Source organism: Amia ocellicauda, chromosome 22 (genome assembly GCF_036373705.1).
Source record: "Amia ocellicauda isolate fAmiCal2 chromosome 22, fAmiCal2.hap1, whole genome shotgun sequence".
NCBI classification, from domain to species: domain Eukaryota; kingdom Metazoa; phylum Chordata; class Actinopteri; order Amiiformes; family Amiidae; genus Amia; species Amia ocellicauda.
Window position 1 is genome coordinate 17,501,550 of NC_089871.1, and position 22,932 is coordinate 17,524,481.

Genomic DNA, 22,932 nt, shown 5'->3' on the forward strand with positions numbered 1-22,932 from the left:
TACTTTTTTCCCCTCACTGTACCTTTGTAACACCCTTGATGAATACAGCCCAGTATCCAATTGTAGTCAGATTACTGATGTTACTGTTAACAATAAATAAATGAACAAATACAAATACGCATGTTATCTTAACTAGTACTGTACACGTTATTGGGTGAGATGTGGAGTTTGTTTTCTTTTAGAAAAATAACTTGCCAGTGACCTTCCAGTGTCACATTGAAATTTTCCAAGCGAACCAAACTCAGTTATTTTGACAAATGGGCCAAGACCAATTTTTTCAACGTCTCAGTTAATTTTGTTTCGGTTCATTTGCCAAATCAAAATGTGTTGTTCATACTCTTCTCCAAAAGTAGAGTACAAAACAAACCTCTAGCGTGAACGAGCCTTTAGACTGCATGACAGTGACACTGATGGCAGTTTGTTTCCATTTTTTTAATTAGATTTTAATGCAGTAATGTTGAACTTTAAAAAATGAAAAATTAAATAAGTTGTTTTGAGCAATCAATATGATCAAACAGATATGCACACAATGTAATATCATGCTTTTTTCTCATTTTTTTTAGTTGATTTAACTTTGCTGCAGTGTGTCAAGACCCACATAATGCCTCTCGTTACACGACCATGAGCCGTGTCTCATACTAGGTTCACTGGTTCAAATGCTCTGTGATCGCTGGGTCCAGGGACAACACCGCAAACACACACAACCAAACTGATGAACTGGGCATAGTGCGAAAACGCACCTAGATTGAAGTATTGTTTGCCTTTCCCTCCGGACTAGTTCTTGGTAGTGAGTCCAAAACGAACCGGCGCCTTGGTAAGAACCAATAGCCCAGTAAACACAGTGGAGGGAAACTGGCAAAACAGGGAAATTATCGGACTTGTACAAACACTTGCAGAATATCGGTCCGTGTCTCCTCTCTCAAATCCAGATGCTTCTATAGCATCTAATTTCTATGGCTACAGCGCTCTTGCCAGTCATCTCTGTTTTCTGTGTGAATGGATCCTTGCCGTCAATTTTCCGGCATTCAAAGCCAATGTGAATGTGGTGCAAACAGAAAAAAAGCAGGCAAACGTTGCCTGCAATTTTCCGGCATTTCAGTGTGAATGGGGCTAAAAGCTGCAAAGTCTGTTTCCTACACCACAGACTAGTTTGGCAACTGCATGTTATGTTTTATAAATATTTCCAAGGTACAGAACTCATAGATTTCATTTTCTGCTTTGCACGGTTCTTCATAAGTTAGTTATGATAAACTAATAATGCAAAGATTTGGCCTGTATTGCAAGCATCTGGGTTAGAGCCAGTGTTCTTAAACACAAGGCAATTGCTGATCACTTGGCAAGGCTTTCAGAAATTAATTTCAATGGTATGTGTAAACTGCTTTTAGTAAACATGGTAACAATTTGACACTGATTAAGAAATGCTGGTGGAATTGTACTACAATTTAGACACTTTCCTTTAATAACGAATAGAGGGATAGAACTTGCATGCTGGAAAACATTAGAAAACACTTTGAACCCGGTGCAGTAATGCAATACTATTGGGACTTTTAGTCTGAGATGGGACACATAATGACTGTGTAACAAGGTGTAGGCTAGCTCTTTAAAATATCCCCATTACTGTCGACATCATCTGCATTCTGCACTTTTGGTAAGTTTGGGGTTTAACAGAGTGTGGCGGGATGTGTACAATGTAAGTCCCTGTTAGTGTGCAACACCCAATAAATAATAAATGCAAATCTAAAGAGAAAAGCAGACAAAACCAGAAAACAGAACTTTAAAACATGAAAATATAATGAAGTGTACGTGTTTAAAGAAAACAAAATCATCACTTTGTCAAAGTGTGATGAACACAAGATGGCTTTAAACCGAAGCATCTCTCAATCTCTAATGTTAAGGTTTGAAGTACAGTGTCTGAAGCTTGATGAAATTTGATGCGGCACAAAGGACAATCTCTAATCAAGCAGTTTCAATGCAAGCAAAAGTTATGAAAAATGTAAGAGCAAAGTAAAGAATAAAGAATGCCTGAAAATATATTTACAGTCACTCTTTGAGCAGCTGCTATTTCTATACCGGGTCAGATTATTTTCAAAAAGAGGATTTTTCTGGTTGTGCATGTTAACGCCGGGCAAAATATTTACAGACAGACCCTTCGTCATTTCAAGCCTTCCCTCTCTTTAATCAAGTTAGACTGAATGCAGACTTTACTGTGAGAAATTGAATTTGGGCTTTGCGCTCAGACGTGGCATGAGTTTAATCCAGGAGAATCCTTGGGAAATTAAGTTGGTCTGCAGGTCTGCCATGGGAAGGATCTGAAAAGCCCAAATTAAATTATCTCTACTTTCAAACTGGATGAATAATTTATCGTTCAAAAGATGGGGATATCGAGGCTTTCAATTATTTAAAATCAAAATGAAAAAAAAGCAAAAGCAAATGGCAGATAGCTTCTTTTGTAAGAAGCATTAGGAATGTCCCTGTTTTGAAGAGTTGTAAACCAGGGGAAAATACAGATCATCGCCCAAGACTAATGTGAAACACAACCTTTTTATTTTGGCTTTCTTTATTGCAACGAAGAGAGTGACCCAGATCTGTTCAATCTGAACCAGTTCAAGTTAACAGGGTGGTTACATAAAACACCTAGAGCATACAAAACATAAAAGCATTCATATTATTCCTTATGGTTATGAATATTCCCCTTTCTATAATTCTATAGATTAAGGTAGCAATCTGCTGATGCAACACCTGTGAACTCAAGTTATCTCACCTAAGGACATAAATTGGAGGAAACTTTACTATTTTCTACAAATGGCCACTGGACTATATTTTGAAGGTTTTAACTTCTATTTACTCTATTGTGTCACTCTGGTCTATGGCAACCACCTCCTTTGGAAGCACTGCACTCCCCCCCACCCCCTACACACACACACACACACACACACTTCCTCCACAAGACTACTACGCTCTGCTCAGATACTCCTCGTGGAGACAATCACCACAGAAATTGCTTGCCCACTCATATTCTGAAATGCTCCACCAGCTCTACTCATGCTGCTCTTCCTACAGGTGTGAACAATGGATTGCCTTCAAGTGCTCTTGTGTTCAAATTGTCTGCATACTTTCCATGATATCAGCTTTGGTAAATCGACACAGATACTAGAGAACTAAGCATGCTGAAGGAAGTGCAGGGGTTCAATTTGAGTTTCTGACCCTGGTTGGGGAGAGACAAGGATATCTATCTCCCATTGTGTTTCCCTGGGTTAGGGAGGGCAAATAACTTTGGGTTCAATTTGCACAAACACAAAACACACCCATGAAACAGGAGGGACAGATAATGTCAAGGTGAACATACTGTATGGTATTATGATTTAACTGCTGAATGGGTTCACTAAACACAAAGAGGACAGTGGCTAGAAAATGAGCTGAAGTCAAGGTCAGCAATGTATTCAGAATTTTTGGTTCAAACAAGCTGTCAGTTTCATAATTGATCTAGCAGATCTGGACTGATACTGAATTTCTTTCAAAACATTTAGCCAATAGTACACCTTGCATCATTTAAGCATGGACAAAAAATGTTTTCAGAACATCATAAACGATTTCCAGCTGAGCACAAACAGATTATTAAGTAATTGAGATCTTCAGGAGGAGAACAAAACACTAAATCCTGATAAGTTAATCTGAAACCCCAGTGGAAGTTAAAATGAATGATATTAACAAAATACCTAATCTAAAGGGCTGACAATCTGCAATGTTATGCGCTGACTTCTAAGGCATATACTGAAAAAAAAAATATATATATATATAAATATATATAGACACACAAACACACATATACATACACACTCATACTCAAACTGGAATAAGCAGAGACAAAGAGTTTGTTCATGATTGGCTTTAATTACCAGCTTCCAGTGTTTAGTAAACCAGTTGGCGGAGGACGCATCGTAATGGTATTTAGCCTCCACCCACGTTTGCCTGCTAGGCACTTTAAAAAGTAGTGGCTTGCAGCATTTTGAAATATCAAGTTTTATATTTTAATCCTATTAGGAAAAATACTCAAGGGTGTGGTTACAGACAGCTATCTTACAGAAAAAGTTAGCGTATCAAGTGGAGCTTTTCAATATGTCTTCCTATTGCAACAACTCCTGCAGTTACAGTTCACTTGGGAATGTGCAGTAAGTGAAACCCTATGCGCATCTGGTACAAGAGAGCTGCAGAAACTGTGCAATAACTGCACAGCAAACATTCAGAGTGTTGCCTGTCTCTAATATCTGAGATTTGTCGTCTCAATTAAGCAACAACCTCAGTAACCCTCTTTTTTACAAATCAGGAAACTGTGGTTTAAACGGTGTCTGTCGAAGCTGGAACGTTATTGTCTTACACTGAATTTGAAAAAGTGTCATGTATTACATACTGTGAGGTTAAACAGAAAGTGATGTTAAAAGACAATCATGCTATTTTGTGTTGTAATATTCTGTGTCTCCTACCTCACTAATACAAACAAATACTAACAAATCCAATAGATTTTCACATTATAAGCAGGGTAACCAAGAGCTGGAGGCATTATGATTATAATTATTATTATTACATTATCAGTATACAATAATACAATCAATGGGATATAAATAACATTCTTAAACTTTATATAGGAACACAATTACTTGCTAATCTGTGACTTTTTAAAAAAAGTATTTTTAGGAATGGTATTGTGTTCTTTATCTCAAAGTACTGGATGTTTCTTATAAGTCTATTCCATGTGAAACAAAGCAAAGATTCTATAACAGAATTTTTAGGCTAATTCTACTACTTTTCATTTTTCAAGCTGCTTCCTATTGTTATTAATTCATTTGTTTGTTAGATCCTCTCTGGCCCAGTCAGAGCCTTGACCTAAATCCAATAAAAAATGTGTTGCATGACTTGAAGATAGCTGTCCATTAATGCTCCCCAAGGAACCTGACACAGCTTGAACATTTTTGTAAAGAAGAATGGACAAATATTGCCGAATCTAGGTGTGCAAAGTGTGTACAGACTCATCCCAACAGACTCACAGCTGTAATTGCTGCCAAAGGTGCTTCCACCAAGTCAAAACTCAGGGGAGTGGAGAATAGGGATGGGCGGTATGCTGGCTTTATGGTTTACCACAGTTTAGATACACTACGGCATACATATCGTTCCTGTTGTGCTGCACCACGATTATCATAATTATGATATACATCGTGAATGACCTTTCTGTGGCATGAACCGTACTACTCCTGATTTATATTATGCTATATAGAGTATATAATACCCTCCAAGCAGTCTCCCTTATTTTGGAATCTCACTGTCGACACTGCATTAGTAGTATTCGACTCTCTGACTTGAACCAGCTCCCTTCAACGTACCTCCTGTTAATCGTCATCACTGCAATTTTGTGTTGGAAGAGTGCTACACAGTTGGTCATTAGATTGTCTGCTTCCAAACGAGGCAATGATAATTAAAGTCCTGGCAAAATGCCTGATGAAGATGTTTTCCAACTGGCAAAACATATTCAATCTAATGCATGGATGTAGTTTTGGTTATGAGAAAAAAGACAGCTTAGTGTTTGGTCCAGCGTACTTTTTGTAGATGCTGCAGAATACTGGTGGGAACACATGCAACATTTTTACACACCTCAATTTATGCATACATCTCAAAAGTAACTTATATACAGTAGTTATACCCTGCTTCACTCAATCCGTTATGCATAGATTTTTTTGTAGCACAAATTGATTTTGAAGAAAATTAAAAAATCATTACAATGTCAATCATTAGCATACTAAAAATTTAAATATTATAAAAGCCAAAAGGGTCTGGAAGTGAAAGTTCTGAGGGAGAATTAAAATTAAGCGAAAAAGCATCAGTCAGAAGCCAGAAATTTCAGCAAATTGAAATTATTATTATTATTAGTAGTAGTAGTAGTAGTGTTATTGTTAATTTATCAAACAACTTTTTAAATAGCACATTTATATTAGTATTTAAAACATTTTCATATTAGTTTTCACATTTATGAAACCTATCCCCATTAATTCAATGTATTTATGTTCCTGTTTAGCAGGAATTGTTCGAAAACCTCTATCATCTATAATTAGTTAGTGTTTTAACATATTAGTTAGTGTTTTAAGCCATATTACCAATAATTTCCTAATTCTGTTTATCAGTAAACATAATGCACATTAATGGTTTATACATTTGAAATTGTATATTGGATTTATCTGCAGCATAACACATAAATCTGATGTTTAAAAAAAATATACAGCTCATATGTAAAAAGAAAAAGCCTGCAGCACAGCATTCTTTTGAGCAAAGGGTGAATGTTAATAATGAGGGCTGCCTACTTTCTTTTATTCTCTTAAATATAGTAGACCTATAGAGAATTAAGTTTTACTTTATACTGTGATATTAATGTTACTACAGTACTTTTCACTTATGGTTATCATACTGTGGAAATTGTATACTGTCCCATCCCTAGAGAAGACTTATCCAAATATGCTATTTCAGTTATAATTTTACATTAAAAGTTTTTCCCCTTAACAGTGTGGAGTATGGCATGTAGATAAGTGGAAACAAAATCCTAATTTAAATTCATGAAACTCTGAGTGACATATTCAGGCACTGACAACAAAATGTGAAAAAGTTCAAGACTGTTGTAGACTTTCTATAGGCACTATAGGCCTATACAAAATAGGCTCCTACTTCCAGATGAGAGATAACCAAAAACTATAATAATGCAATAAAAGGATGTACAATGTGTGAGAAATAAAGACCTAACAGAAAATAATGCTTTAAAGATTTACTGTAAATATCTAACAGTTTTGTTTCCTGAAAAAATCCCCCCCCCCAAAAAAAAAAAATTCAAATACTTAATCTCTAGTGAGAGCTAATAAAAACTACCCTGCAGGAAAACGGATTAACATAGTTTCATCGTTGTGATTTTGGTACAAAAAGCAGCTCTGGGTGCATAAGGGCTTTCAGCTGAAGACATTGTATACTTCATATGTAGGCACTCAATGAATGAACAGAGGACTGGAAAATTCAGGATGAGTAAGACCTCATATATTGTATACACTTGTGTAAACTGAAATTTGTAAAATGTATTATGCCTTGAATTGCACTGCATTATGTAAATTGGAATTTGTAATGTTTTATGCCTTGAACTGAACTGTATTGTTGCACTTTGTATTGCGCTTATATTTTGTATGTCGCCCTGGATAAGGGTGTCTGCCAATAAATAAATAATAATAATAATAATAATAATAATAATAATAATAATAATAATAATATTATAAAAGAAAAACCTGCTTGATGCTTAAATATTAAGTTACACAGGTGTACTTTAATCCTTTATTGATATAGCTCTAGAGTTATTAACAGCAACACACAAAAAAAAACTAATTTCAAGAGACAAAGAGTGTCATTGATATAAAGGGGACAGTTTTGCCTATTGACAAGAGACCAATTTGTAATGAAATATTGGCCCAATAGAGGGGGGGAAATCTCATCCTTGTCCCTCCAGCTAAGAAAAATCATAACACCACTTGCATGTTTTCCTGTGCACTGATAACAACAAAGACTTCAAGACTTTCATTCTAGAACTGTTCTAGATCATGTGTACTGTTGAGTCCTGTATTTAAACAGTAAGTGAGACAAAGCTGAGAAAAAAATATATAATCAAGGAACATGCAAGAAACTGAACAAGTTACAGAGCTTTTAATGTAATAAGACACAGTTACTTTGTAATACTAAGTTAGTAGTGGTTTCAATCTCCTAAACAAAGTAGGGAATATACACCTTGATAACATTGTTCCAACCACAGCACTTTACTGCACACTCCATCATCAGCTAATTTGGCATTCAGTCCATTACCATATTCCATAACGAACAGCAATGTGTCTTAATTTAAATTACACTAAGTGCTTTTTATATTGGGACCCGATATTTCAGATGACAACAATGCAAAGCCTGGAAAGGTAAATTTCCCCTGCTGTAAATAAAATCCTTAATTTCCCTATCAATCCCCACCTTATTTTGATGATAGCTTTATGAAAACCATTAGAAAACTATATATATATATATATATATATATATATATATATATATATATATATATATTTTTTTTTTTTGTATTATTATTTGTATGAGATAGAACTGAGGAGACAGGGAAATATTACAGAAAAACATTACCTATATTTCCTTGATGTAGCCTTGTTATATTAACAGTTCCAAAAGCCAAGATTACCACCAATAAGGGAACTCTATTATTTTTGGGGGCATTAATGAATTCTCAACTGCAATATACCAACAATCGCTAGTTTACTGCAGAAGTTTAATGTCACTATGATGAAATAAGGGTTTTGTACTAGTAGGCCTTTTTGGAACCACTTCGGTACACTCCTGTCCTTCAGGCTGGAGTATTAATTCCCTCCCTTGCCTTAATAACAGTGCAGCATTCTGGCCATTGTAAGTGCAAGGCCTTCTACTGTGTAAATTCATTTGGTTCTTCTCCCAGCAAGTTACATTCAATTATGTAACATTGCACTATGCTAATCCTAACAATCCTGAGCCTGCCACAACAGAAGATTTTTACACATTTGAGCCTTATATATCCTTCATATTCATTCCCTGAATTATATGTTAAAAACCTGCTCAGGGCTATATTTAGAGCAGACAATCCAGGTTAGCCACTCATGGCTCGCTATTATAATCTCTTGTTGGGGAACTGTAGAGGCACCACAGAGGCCCACAAGCAGAAAATGTGCATCTCTGCTATGATTTTGCCTGAGAGGTTCAAATACAGCACAGTATAAACAACATTGTGAGCACCACATTTCCAATTCTGATTTCAAGTAATTGTGCCCTGTGTCAATATTGCTCATTTACAAGTCCTTATATAAGCCTGGCATGTGTTTTGTTTTTGTTTTTTTATTTCAACTGTTAATGCTATATTAAATATGCAAAGAAATATATTTAGTATAGAGCAAAAAAATGTAGTATAGATTCATATTATTTATTTTAATATGATTAGATTCACACATAAGTCTTCCTTCAGGATACAGCAACACTTGACTTTGACTGGTGTTCGAGTGGCTACAGGCTAAAAACTAAAAGGATGCAACCACGTAACTGCTTTGCCTAATGGCTACATTGACAAACAAGTTGCAAAAAGCTTACAAAGTAACTAGTATTCTCAGATGGAAAATATAGGACAACTGGGAATCCTTTCAGATGTCTTTTTATAAAAGCTGGTGGCCCATCTCTTTAATATAACTTCATAAAATCCAGTACACACATTACTGTAAGCCATGTAAATATGGGGGGGGGGGTGATGAACTGTTGCAAAATACTGTAAAATCTGAACTTACTCCAGGTTATACATTTGAATTTGGAGATGCAGCGAGGGTCAAAAAGGACAGAATGCCGTGTTTTGGCGTCATTATGTAGAATGTCACTAAAGATTTAAGTGGATAATTCCCTTGTTCAACAACTGAGATTTGCAGTTTGGCACTAATACTGATCTCAAACGCTCTGTTTGAGCTTGCTGTATTAGCTGTACCTCTGGGGAGAAAAAATAAAACATAAAAAATGTTGACACCAAAAGTCTGCTTGTGTTGACTAGGTTTTTAAGTGCAGTGTGTGTCAGGGCTTGAATACACTGATAGCTGAGAGAGAGAATGTTGAAACCCTTGTAGGTACACTGTATAAATAAGCGCCATGCTCTCTGAGGTCCTCCGCCAAGGCGAAATGGTGTAATTGAACCGAGTGCCGAGTCTTCAAGGTCACGCAGTGAGCCAGCTAAAACTTGTTAGATTGTATTCTCGGTGAGTGAGGCAATCAGCTTCTATTCATCCATAGCAAAAACTCCTTGAGCCTCCCTACAGGTGGCAATCCTGGGGCGACACTCCCACCAAGCCCCCCCGTGATGAAGTCTAGTCTAGCTGGCCTGCACAATTGTTCACTTTCATTTCGATTTCCCTTTCATGTACACTGAAAGCGCTGAATTAGCATGAGCCGGTTTAATCACACTGTGGAGCTGGTGCAAATGTAATGGTTACTGGAAGTATATCAATGTATTACTTGGAAGGTCCTTTATGTATGTAAGTCCCTCTGGCTTTGACGTTTCTGATTTTATTACACAATTTTATTTATTTATTTATTTATGTGTGGTCTGTTCTTTTACAAAATAGCATCCTAAAAGGGGGAAACATAGGAGGGAAAAAGAAGATTGTCAATAAGGATTCTTCTTTGCCAGGTGAATAGAAGCAGTCATCCAGGAGAACATGAAAGAGCAAAGAAGTTCTCTTTCTGACAAAGTATGAGATCAGATTAAGTTTAATTATAGTAATCTAAGCTCTATTTGTTAGGATAAATTGAAAGACTTTATCAGATAGTTTATAATATAGACCTTGCTAAAAAAACATACTATAAAAGTTTTTCCTTAATATTTTATCAAGTACAATTGACACATATTCTTTTCTATTTCGGCCACTCAACACAACTCGAGGACATGTTACACTTCACTGGCAAGGATATCATCTCTGTTGTGTTCCTCCATACGCAAAACCACAACCCAAAAAGGGGGAATTTGGACAGCCCTGCACCTGCACACTGAGTTACTATCTCTGTATCTTTGATGCAGAACAGCAAGATGGGACGCAAACCCCTTTACTTAAAACAAACTTTCCAGTTGGGGCCTTGAAGCCAGCGCCCAACCCCTGGCTTGTCACAATGGAAACTGGGGATGCAATTTCAATTTGGAATTGTACAACGATGGTAGCCATCTCATTCAAGGAGGCAAGTTAAAATGAGGTCAATGCTGCTTCTGTGTAATTAAGAAAAAAAAAATGCAATTACTGTAATGGGAGAGGTAACTGATTCGCTTCCAAAAGCGATTCCATTATCCTTGTGCCAAGGCAGGGCAGGCATGACAACTTGTCATGTGCCTGGCCAGAGCTGGCACCGGCTAGGGGAGAGGGGCACTACCATAATGAGGAAGAAACTCCGAAATACACACCTACAGCACAAACTGGCATGGCGCCAAACAGCACAGTTAAGTCAGCCCTCATCAGAAACACTGCATGATCAATTACTGCATCAGGACTAACATAAATACTCCATACCAGCAGAGGTGCAAGGTGGCCGTTTTGTGTCGAGAATTGTCTATTTCCTAAGATGCACAGTGAGCTCATGTTTGTCTTACACATTTTTTATCTGTTTTTCTCTCTCGTTCTAACACATTTCCTATGTGGAGACAATCAGATCAGGGAAGAACTTTTTTTTATTTTGATGGGATAAGAAAGAATACAATAATCACATGCTCATCTTAGCTCATGTACTGACTGACTTTTTTGAGAAACAAGGGTTGAGTAACAATGGATTACTATTGGAATAATTAAAATGCCTGACAATTGCCTGAATCGATACAGTTCCTAGGAAGACAACATTGTTCTCCAAGTAGTATAAAAAATAAAGCTATTGGAATGCAGGTATGTCAATAGACATCCACTGGTGAACAAACTCTTTCATGTAGTTGTGCAACTATTCGAAAAATAAATCAGAACAAAGTGCCTTTGCTTCTTCAAGAATATATAGAACAAGGGCAGCGGCAAGTATAAAGCAGCCGAGTGCAGGGTTCCACCGCAGGGAAAGAAACGATACCCCAGGGAACCCATGCAGTTCTAAAATCTCCTGCTGGTCTCTACAGAAAGGACGATGTCTGCAAGAAAGTGCTGAAAACCTCTTATAATACTCGTTTGTTGAAATGGAGGGTATCTACCCAGATTAAGTGTTACATTAATTTTCAAATAAGCACAGTTCTTGAAAATTCTATTTTTAATTAATTCCTTTTTATTGTTTTTTTTTTTTATCCTATTAGTAAGATAACATTAAGTTTCTTGTTTGGAATCAGCCTCAGTGCACAAAAGAGACCAAATATAATTGAGAGCAAAGCCTGTGTGCTTTTAACCAGTCTGACATGGTGACGTGGAGAACCAGCAAACTTAGCCTACCAGGATAATACAAGTCAAATTGTGAGAAGCATACCAAATAAACCAATGTAACCGCAAAATAAATTACTACTATATATACTACTATAGTGCGAAGATTTCTTTACATTTTATTTTATTAATTTGTGTCAATAAAGAAAAATGAAATAGCCTTATAAAAGTGGATTCCATGTTTCAGCCACCCGTAGTTTCTTTCTGTATCAGAGAAACTAGAATAAAATGCTCCAATTAACAGATACACAAAAAATGTATCATTTTTCAGCAGTGTAGATCACTTTAAGTAAGTAATCTCAATTTTACACAACTTTCAGAAAAGTGACAAATTGCTGCCTGGAGCAGGTTTTTAAAAGATTTCAGCTTCCCTCTCAAATGTTAGCCTCACTAGCATCAAGATGAGGGTGATACTTCAACTTTGCATCCTTTTTGACTCTGGGCAATGATTTGGGGAGAAGTCTACCTCTTTAGATATGGTATTGTGGCACTCTATCCTCAGACTTTATCGGAGTGTGCTTACAGTATCTGCAGGAAACATCTCAGTGCTGCCAGTCACCCACCACAACATTAACTGAAAACCTTGAGGACAAACTCGAAACATCAAAAACACGCACTGCATTTTTAAATCTGGTTAGTGTGTGTGTACATACACAATTCCCCACACATATATGATTTCATTTTAATCACTATGCATAAACTCTGAAGAGTTTTAACACCTCATACTTTAGATTGAATAATACAGTTGGAATTTTATACCAAACGATCTTTCAACTAACTGGAATGGCAAAGACACTTTAACCCTTAGGAAGCCAGCATAATATATAAACATCACACTGGGTTCTTAAGGGTTAAATAAGCTCACACCAAAGAAAACTGGGCAGTACCAAGGTATCTCTCATGATTGATCATTAAGCAGTGACCGTAAAAGAGATATTGAATTATCCCTAGTATTTTTCAGCTCTCTCTGGGTCATTGCCTGTGGGAGACTTTGTCACACAGTTAACTGGTCACAGTGACATCCGCAAGCAGTTAGCGACCCTTGAACTCCTAGGGACATATTTGCTAAGCTTTTAATCCATGGAAAAATTAACACCAATTCTGTCAAAACAAAATTAAATACAGAATGTTTCAAAGACGGACACAGTGCAAATTTTACAGCATTATGTGCTGCATGAACAGACCGATTCAATTTTAGGTTGGTCTGAAAAGGATTTGGAAAGAATGGATTACCCTGTCAGGTACCCCAGTAGCTGACAGTACCTGACTGGGGTTTTTCAGCTATTTGAACTGTAGACAAGCTACAAATATTGGTATTTAAATAAATTAGTAGAAAGAAAAGCTATAAAAGTATTTTTTTCACATACAAAGCATTTTATAAGGCATCCTAAATATTTTTTCCAAAGCAATAACACAATTCAAATGAAATCTAGACCCTTTTTTGTGTTTAGCTAATTGGGAAAGTAGAGTATTTAAGCATGAAAAGATTAGACATCAACATCCCAGACTCCCAGGCAAAATGCGTTAATCAGATCCAGACACGCAGATATTTATATTACTAAAACATTCCCAATCTATCTATCTATCTATCTATCTATCTATCTATCTATCTATCTATCTATCTATCTATATATATATATATATAAAAAATATTACTCTAACCTGCCTATGCAGATTTACTCAAATTAAGGTAACTGGCATGAGAGATCCAGACCCTGCAACTGGTCTCAGGTCATAAAACCTGTTACAGCTCAGGCTGTTCCAAAACAGGAGTCTTATTATCATCCCCACAGGAAGAGAAACATTGGTCACACTGCAGTCCTGCCTGTCTGTGTTCTACTGCATTACTACCAATTGGATAAGAGTGCAGTTACCTAATGAGTGCTACAGGGTGACTACGCTGCAGATCGAATGTCCCGTACAGGTTGAGGAGAAGCACACAGTTCTCCCTGCACAAAATAATAAATAAATAAATACACTGATGGTGTACTGGCCATTCTAGATCCAGTTTATATAGCTTAACTTGCCAGTAGAATGGGGAGGTTACAATCACAGCTGGAGAGATTCTAGTTATCCTCCATGGGCAGGGAAATTAGGAGTGTGACAGGCAGTCTGCTGACAGTGCTACAGCTGGGTTTAGTAAAGAGGGTGGGTGGGGGGGTCTCCAGCCCCAACAGGCTGCCCAGCATCTCTCCCTTAACCAGCAGGGGTCACTGCCACATTGAGACGAGCTCTGTGTTGCATATTTGTGGGAAAGATATTTATATTTATTTATTCATGCTGAGTGCGGGAAGATTTTCTTAAAAAGTTTTTTTTAATGCAGTAAAGAAAACAAAAGTATGAATATATATATATATATATATATATATGAAAAGCATATAATGAAGTCAACACAGAACAGAGCAGAATGTTTGCTAACAGTATAGATTTGTATTCACAATCTCGGCTAAATTGTGCATGTGTGGATTTGTGTACTTTACAATTAGGCACAGTGGGTTTAGAGACACCAGTGGAGTGTACTCCAGTGACTAGACTTCTCTTAATGCACGACCATGCAGCAAAGGGAAGCTGTGTTTCCTGACTACAAAATTATTTTAGTCACCAGTGACTGACCAATGTTATTTCAAAACATTAGTCACAGTAGAAGAATCCATATTTCAAGCCCAGAAAAAATAACTACCTAAAAAGTGATGCACTACAATGACAGGCCTTATGTCTTCTACCTAAGAAGATTTTCCCTTCAAGTCACATTTCTTCATGGGTGGGTGGGAAAAACATTAACATTTTTTCATGTCATTTTCTCACATGCCACAAATAAACAATTCATATCCTACACTTTCTTCATGATGCATACGGTTAGCACTGTACTTTCTTACCACCTACAGAGGAAAACATTTGCATAGAACAGTAAAAACACGAAAAGCAATGCATCTGCTTATCTGCGACTTTGAACCATGTATAGCACTAGAAGAGCCCATTATGACTGCTCAGAAATAAACAAACACAAAGGAAAGGAAAGGAAAGAAATCAAGCATCTGATTTTCCATTTTCACACTGAAATCGTAGGGATATAGATTCAACACAAGGCTTCTTTTGATCTTCTCCAGAGTTCTAAGCAAATATCTGCCCATGCAGTCAAGTGAGGGCAACACATCTCAGTCTAACCATGTCTAAGCTACATCTGTATTGCAGCTGAGACATACCACTATAAGATAAACAAGCAATCTAATGTAAAAGGAACAAGACAAAAATAAACACTGAAAAACGAGTAATCAAGTGTCAAACTTTGGTAAGGTAGAAAAGAGGACAAAACAAATGTACTAATCTCTGAATTAATTAATCCAATAAGAGTAAATAAGACAATTTCTGACTAAAACATGGGATTATAAAATAGATAATTGTATCCTAGAATGCAGATTGTGTAACATATTGTCTTATATAACTCCTCTGTCCTTAAGCATTTGTTTCCCTGTTTTAATTAAGCTTTGACTGCAATTATGCAGTCACGATTACATACATTAGGAAACCAGTACAACTTTTATGAAAGGGTACAAATTGCGGCATCCTTTATATCTGTCTCAGTCAAGCATAACTAGACCTTTACCTACAGAAAAACAAACATAAATAAACATAGCTACCCTGCATATTTTGTGTGTTGTTTTTCACCCTCCATGGCAAAAAGGTCCCTATGTACTATGTAAGCTTGTACAACTGGTTTAATTTAAATACAACCACAGCAAACTGTTTTAAGTGATTTTCATAAACATAAATAAACATGGCAATGCACGATACAACACAATCCCATGCTTCTGATCACAAAACTCTCCAGGAGTATCTGAGTCTCCAGGTGTATCCAGAAACCTCTACCTGCACTTCCAAATCTAAATCCTTAGCCTAAAACCTTAGCTTGACATTCATAACATCCTCAGATTTAAGAATATAACTTCTCACTATTAGGTTTCAAATTAAAGACAGCAGCATTTGCTTTGCAGGACCACCAGGAAGTGTGGCCGGCCTTCCAGTTCAAATTAGTACTGAAAGAGAGATTTTGATCATAAACACTGTATTGAGAAAAGCAATCAAAGGGTTTTGACATTAATGTTAAAACAAGCTCCGGAGAATGAGATGGATGTTTCTGCATCCCTCAACACAGCGGGCAATGAATTAAAAAAAATATATTTATTTTTTTCACTTGTTTCAGATGGGCCTGGTTTAGATTAAAGCACTTGCTCTATTTTAAAATGGCCTATTTTCTTTTTCCCCAAAGTGACATAAAAAATAAAATAAAAAGTTACCAATATTTCACAAACAAGAAATAAACAAGTCAGGACATTATTATTAGTTACTCCTACGTGGTGGATCTGAGATGTCTGTCACTGCTTCCAATGCTTTGAGTTAATTTTGTTCCATATAGAATAAAGTGGAGCAAAAGCTGCAACTCAAAGCAAAAAGAGCCCAAGTGCCTGTGGCTGGAGTGCCAGAGAGTCAGGGAACTAGCCAAGAGATCAGTAGGCATCCTGAATACTGAGCTGTGGATGTGAGATATGGGGGGGGGGGGGGGGGGCAAAGAAACGGCACTTCAGACTGTTTATTGGTTCATCTTTTATTAACCTATTTCCCAAAGCCTCTACTTACCAATAAAGACAATTTGAAAAGAGTGTCCAGATCTTAATCCAGGCATCACCAACGGAAAATGCTGTACACACTCAAATCCGGGGGTGCGAAAATTGAAAGAATTAAGGTTTGAACACTAAAGTCTCCCTGACAAGGAAAATACTTGTTTCTGCTGGGGTCAAAAGGCAGGTGCGTTTATTTATTATACCACTTTGGGGGGGGGGGTGAAATCTGCATAATTACTGCAGTGCCACACAGTCATTTCTCTCTGTTATTTTCCTGTTTATAGGTTACATAGAGGTTATGTGTCTATCCCATTACTTGCTCTCAGATGCAATTTAATCAATCTATTTCAATACCATACTTCAGCTCGTTTCTCAGTTAAGCAGTTTCTTCCTTTTTATAATTGCTGTTGCTTTTAAATGAATTGAAAATGACAACCTTTGCAGTCTTATACATGTATCGTACACTGATGCTTTGTAAAAAAAAAAAAAAACCTAGAGGACTAGTTAGGTATCCCAGAAATCTATTCAGCAAGATCGGATTTGTCTAAGAATAAAAAATACTAAATAAATAAAAATAAAGATATTTCAATGACATGCCAGTTCTCCAACATGCCAGTAATATGCAGCGATAGTTTGGATAGGTTATGACATACAATATGTAAAAATACCATCACTGTGAAAATATAATGCACGAAATATAAAAGAGCTGTCATCAATGCCTCTGTGTATGCTTAAGTAATGGTTGAATTGCTATTCTGCTGGATATGACTTGAACTCCTGTGCTACTCTATGTAAACAGCTAGAGCTGTAACTGCACTGTGTAAAAAATAAAACATAGTTACATGTATGCTTACATAAAATGCTTTGCAATCTTTACATACTATGACATCCAGGATAAAAGTCGCAGACCTAAATTAGCACAAGGTAGTCATGGACTACCCAATGTTATTTTAGGTAGAGTAGTGATAGACTAGTGCTAATCGAGGTTGATGAGTAGACCACAAGTACATTAACTTATTTCTCATGTGTGAGGATACAGGTCTTTGCAGTCTGATATAAAACAATGTGGTAAAAAAAAAAAAATATATATATATATATATATATATATATATATATATATACACACTTTTATTAAATCCAGTCCTAGACTTGCTTGTGGGGTTCATTGGTGAAAGGTTTTATTTGAATTGGACACCCCCCTTCTGTTTGTTTCTTTTTAAGGCTTGTGTATGCAGTTAACGCAAATGGAAAATCCTTAGAGCAAAATAAAATAAAGAATAAAACTGTAGTCACACAAATGTTGGACCTTTACCAAACAAATCACAAGAGTTTGCAAGACTCAACTATGATATGCAGTTTCTAAATCAAAAGTCTGGAATGATTGATTTCCAATGTTTAACGATCTCAGCTTTCCGATCTGCCCTTACTCACATAATTCTAGCCAAGCCTATTAAATTAAAGGGGGGGAGAGTTTTTACTATTTTTTTTTAATTAAATAATGTATAATACGCTGAATGCAGTACAGGATTAAGAATAACACTCCCCTCATGCACATCAGCTGGAGATTTTCAAATGAACTGGTTTGCTATGGTGTAGAATGTACACCTCTTCCCTACTCCACAAGCTTCATAGCAACACTGCATCACTACTACTTAAAATGAAGACACTGATTTAGGAGAAAGACCGAAACTGGAAATACTTTAAACAAAGCAGCTCTGTAACACATACAGTCTCTCTTACACAGCTCAAACACATTTTTGTTTTTTGTTTTCATAATCACTGACAAATTAAAGCTGTGATTAATTACTATTATGTGCACACACAAAAAAAAAAAAAAAATTATATATATATATATATATATATATATATATATATATATAATATAGTCTGTGTGCTCTGAATTCAACAGGGGAAAAAAGGGCAGCAAAAGCACTTCAGGTTGGTGCAGATCGCAAACTACAGCATACTCTGTATGTGATTCTGTCATCAGGTGCTGCCACCCAAAAAATATTAAAACCTCATGGAAAGCAAGTTGAAAATAAATTGTTGTCCAATAAACTCAACATGCCAGCTCCAAAGACTTAAAAATCTGCAAAGGTCCTGGAGAGCACAGGGCATTTAAAAATTATCTGTCGGCATTTTACACAGCTGTCTGTAAGAGTAAAGACAGGCTTTGCAATTTGTATTAAACATATCAACACTTTCTAACAGATTTAACTCATATGGACTTAATTCTGTTCACATGACTCAAGATGTGCATTTGTGTTGCTTTCTTTTCAATTCACAATAGAGGAAAGTAGAATGGCAATTAAAATTACTAATTTAAAGAAAATACAAAGATTGAAGAGGGAATTTAAGTTACTTTAACAATATGAAACTATATGAATAACTAATCTACCGAACAAATACTACTCACTTATCTACTGAAATGACGATGGAAGTCATTTCGGTATTTGTGTTTTAGTTTTTGCGTTCATAACTTTTTAATTGAAGGATGTTTTATTGGATACACTTATCGACACACTGAAGGATTATTAAAATCTGATACAAGCCTATGAACAGAATTTTAACTTTTTTATCAAAAATAACTTAAGACATTTAACTTGTGAATGCAAAGAATGTATAACTCAAAAAGTACATTGAGGAGCAACACGCAGATCACAGCCCTGTAGCTTTCACATAGGGCCATACAAAGCAGCAAAAGCTTCCAGGTCTATATGTACATGAAGTAACCTACATTTGTTTTTATTTGGACAGCTATCTCTTTGAAACCACAGAAAATAAATTGTTACCCCCTGCGCTCCATCACCTGTTTTTCACCGAAACACTGGCTTTCGAGTAACATATAATGACATGATCATTCAGCTGCAAAAGGATTCCACAGTTGAGCTGATATAGTCGTGCTTTTCAGACATTCGGTTTATTTTACTTTATCGAGAAGCAAGTTTAATACAAGTTTACCTTGCAGAATAAAATTACAAGTAACTGGCTTGGTATTCCAAGAATAACTGCACAGTATCTGGAAAATGTTCAAAAACTACTTTGTTTAACACTGAAAGACACAGATGTAACACTGGTAAATAATCTCCTGACTCTCATTGCTTTTATGTGTGTGTGTATATATATATATATATATATATATATATATATATTATATATATATATACACATACATACATAATTTAAATAAATACATAAACTAATAATCATACTGCTTTATTTCCTAGGACTTGTTGGAGGTCATATAAATTTATAATAAATCAAACAACTATGTAGTGGCTGTTCAATCTGTTACTATAGCATTTCTATTTCATGATCTTTATTTTCTCTGGATTAAATCATGATGACATCTGCAGCTCGATATTTGATTATAAGTGTAGTATTGTCATTTTGTTTTTCTGGAATGAATTGCATCAAAAATTATATTCAGCAGTTTTATATCATATTATTATTACCTTTGATTATGTTTTTTTCTTCAGAGTTACATTGAGCTTTTCTATATGGCAAGCAGAGCCAGGATATCAATTTAATCCTAAAGTATTTCCTGCTCTACTGCTGTCTGGTTTTGGACACAGTAATTTCAAACAAAAATCACATTCTGATGAATTATTATTGTTTTTTAAATGGGGGGGGGCGGGGGTCACTTCCCATAAGATGTGCAAGATATTACTGAATTAGCATGAATCCTAATATGCACACATTACATTAATTACGCTACTTTCATATGTTAATTCATGACTTCTTGTCCGGAAAAGGCAACAGACAAAAACCGACAGTTTTCAATTAAAGAAAAATAAAGGGTAATATTTCCACTGCTGCATAGTACTGAAAGCCAAAGAAAGTATAAACTAAACGTACAGGCGGCCGTCTCAGGTTTGATTTGCACTGTAGCCTGTCTCTACAATCTGCACACTCAGTTAGCTGTTTTGCTTATCTGCTTCCATTATCACAGACTGAAACCATGTGCTGAAGGAACTGCAGCATTTTGTCAATAACTGCAAGACCCCTCTTCGGCATCACTCACAAGTCTCCATGCCTGCTTTTAACTTTGAACAAGCTCGAGTGCTCTCAAGTTAATCCATTCTGCAGTTTTCATCAGTACGGTTTTACTGTTAAGCTGTAACTATCACAACACAATAACACAGTAGCCTATATATTTGTTTGTAATCATATATTTCAGACTTAGGCTGGGAGTGTTAAGAGATCAGGACTCAAACAAAAAATAATAACAATAATAATAACAATAATAACAAATGATTATTATTATTATTATTATATTACAATATCAAGTACCAAGCCAGTGGAATACCAAATGTAGTGCTGCTTGCACAACAGCTACTTTGATTACACGTGGTCTTGAGGTCACAAAGTAATGTGAAGACACTATCCAAAATAGAATGGCCATTTGATAAGCGACAAACAGCTAACTTCTGTAATTATTATCCATTAATTATTGCCTTTAGCTGGGGAGGGAAATTTTTAAATTGAAGAGCTGGCCATCATTTGGAGATGTTCTTTCCCCCCAAACCAATAATTTTAGGAATTAACTATATATATATATATATATATATATATATATGTGTGTGTGTGTGAAAGAGCTCAGCGAGACGAGTACTTTGGATAGCATAGAAAAAAATCTTACTATGTGAATCTCAAAATGCTGTGTATCAACAAAGGAAAACTTTCATATCCTGAGTTGTAGACAGCCAGGACAATTCATCTGCTTGTCCTAATACACTGGACTTCAACCTTGCTGTTTTGGGTATGGCATCAAATTTAAGAGTGCAGATCAAACCCCTAAACAGATCTGACTGCTTTGAGACAGCCAGGGAAATTAACAAAGTAATGGTACAAAGTAACAAAGTAAATAGACTTATTGTATACAACCACAGAACACGCTGCTACAAATGACCACTTTCAGATAAATGAATAAACTAAATAAACAAACAAACAAACAAAAAAACGATTTAACATATATTCTCTCTGATTCATTACTAACATTTTTTCACCATGGTTCACTCCTAACAGAAATAACCAATTTCTATGAATGACTAATATGGATAAAGATTTGTCTATCCTAAAGCTCGAATTAAAAGTCCTGCTTCTTCTACAGTAAATGTAATAACAGAAATAAAACTATATACACACACACACACACACGAGAGTAGGTCACGTAAATACACTTTTATAAATAGCACATAACTATGCACACACACAGAGAGTACAAGAAATTAGCTGTATACACAATTATCAATGCATATGTATACATAAACATGCACAAACACACCATGCGTGCACATTATCTAGCGCTCTGATGTACACTTTTCACAAATATGTTCATGCAAACACTTCTGTAGTCTTAAATTCAGTCTACTGAATACATTTTTGAACCACTGTCAAATAAAAGCTGGCATTTACGCTGCACTTAACAAAAAAATCCGCTCGCAACACATAAAAAAGACAAGAAGAAAACTTTGCGAAGTTGCCAGATAGCAGCGCTGCTCTCCGAAACTCCTTTAGCACTCTGCCAGAAATCATCCCGCCCTTTTTTCAACTGTACACCAATTTGCATTTTAAACATGAAGCGCCTGCACCGGACAACGGGGAACAACAACCAATACTGACAATAAGAGGATAAAAATATGTTTTACCTGAGTAAGACAGAGAGGAGAATACATCATGGTTCAATGAAACTGATTAGGAATTGGCAAATGGTAAGAAAGAAAAGTTACTGAGTCATTTTGCACATTTCACCATCGTCTTTTTACTGCTAGGTCCGGATAAATAATAATAATACAAAAAAGAGGAAGAAAAAAATGTTTAAAAAAAATCAGAGAAAGCACGGAGAGGTGGAGGGTTGAAAAATCTGTTCCATTTAGGAAATGGGGGAGAGAAAGAATTAAAGAATGAGAAAATGAAAAAGAGGGAGGAATGAAATGACGTTATGAAAATAGCCCATCCCAAAAAAAAAAGGCTACATCTCACTTAAAGATGCAGTATCCCTGTTTTCCAAAGCAGAGCGAGAACCATTAATGGCACCATTTAATAATATCCTCGCAATTAAAAGGCTCGCCCTCTGCTGATCAGGGGATATGTCCGAAAGATGGGGTCACGACTAGCATGATTAGTATCCGGTTCTGATTGAACAAAAACAAAAAAAAAGCCAATGTCTCTCTCTCTCTCTCTCTCTCTCTCTCTCTCTCTCTCTCTCTCTCTCTCTCTCTCTCTCTCTCTCTCTCTCTCCTAACCAACAAACTGTGAAGTGCGCTCGTCCTGTTAGTTATCCAGCATATCTTGCACTTTACATACTT

General features: G+C 36.0%; 1 protein-coding gene across 5 annotated transcripts in view; it reads right to left on the minus strand.

Moving 5' to 3' along the window:
- nfic (nuclear factor I/C) overlaps positions 1 to 22,932 on the minus strand; it is a 173,689-nt gene that overhangs the window by 147,415 nt on the left and 3,342 nt on the right. Inside the window, exon 1 of one of the 5 annotated variants that reach the window (XM_066695198.1) lies at positions 22,273 to 22,786. The exons of 1 other annotated variant lie outside the window; for it this stretch is intronic. In XM_066695198.1, coding sequence (XP_066551295.1) covers positions 22,273 to 22,302 — 30 coding nt within the window. In that variant the 5' untranslated portion in view covers positions 22,303 to 22,786. Of the gene's footprint in view, positions 1 to 22,272; positions 22,787 to 22,932 lie in introns of those variants that run through there. 3 more of the 5 variants (XM_066695197.1, XM_066695194.1, XM_066695195.1) reach the window with 3 other exon arrangements.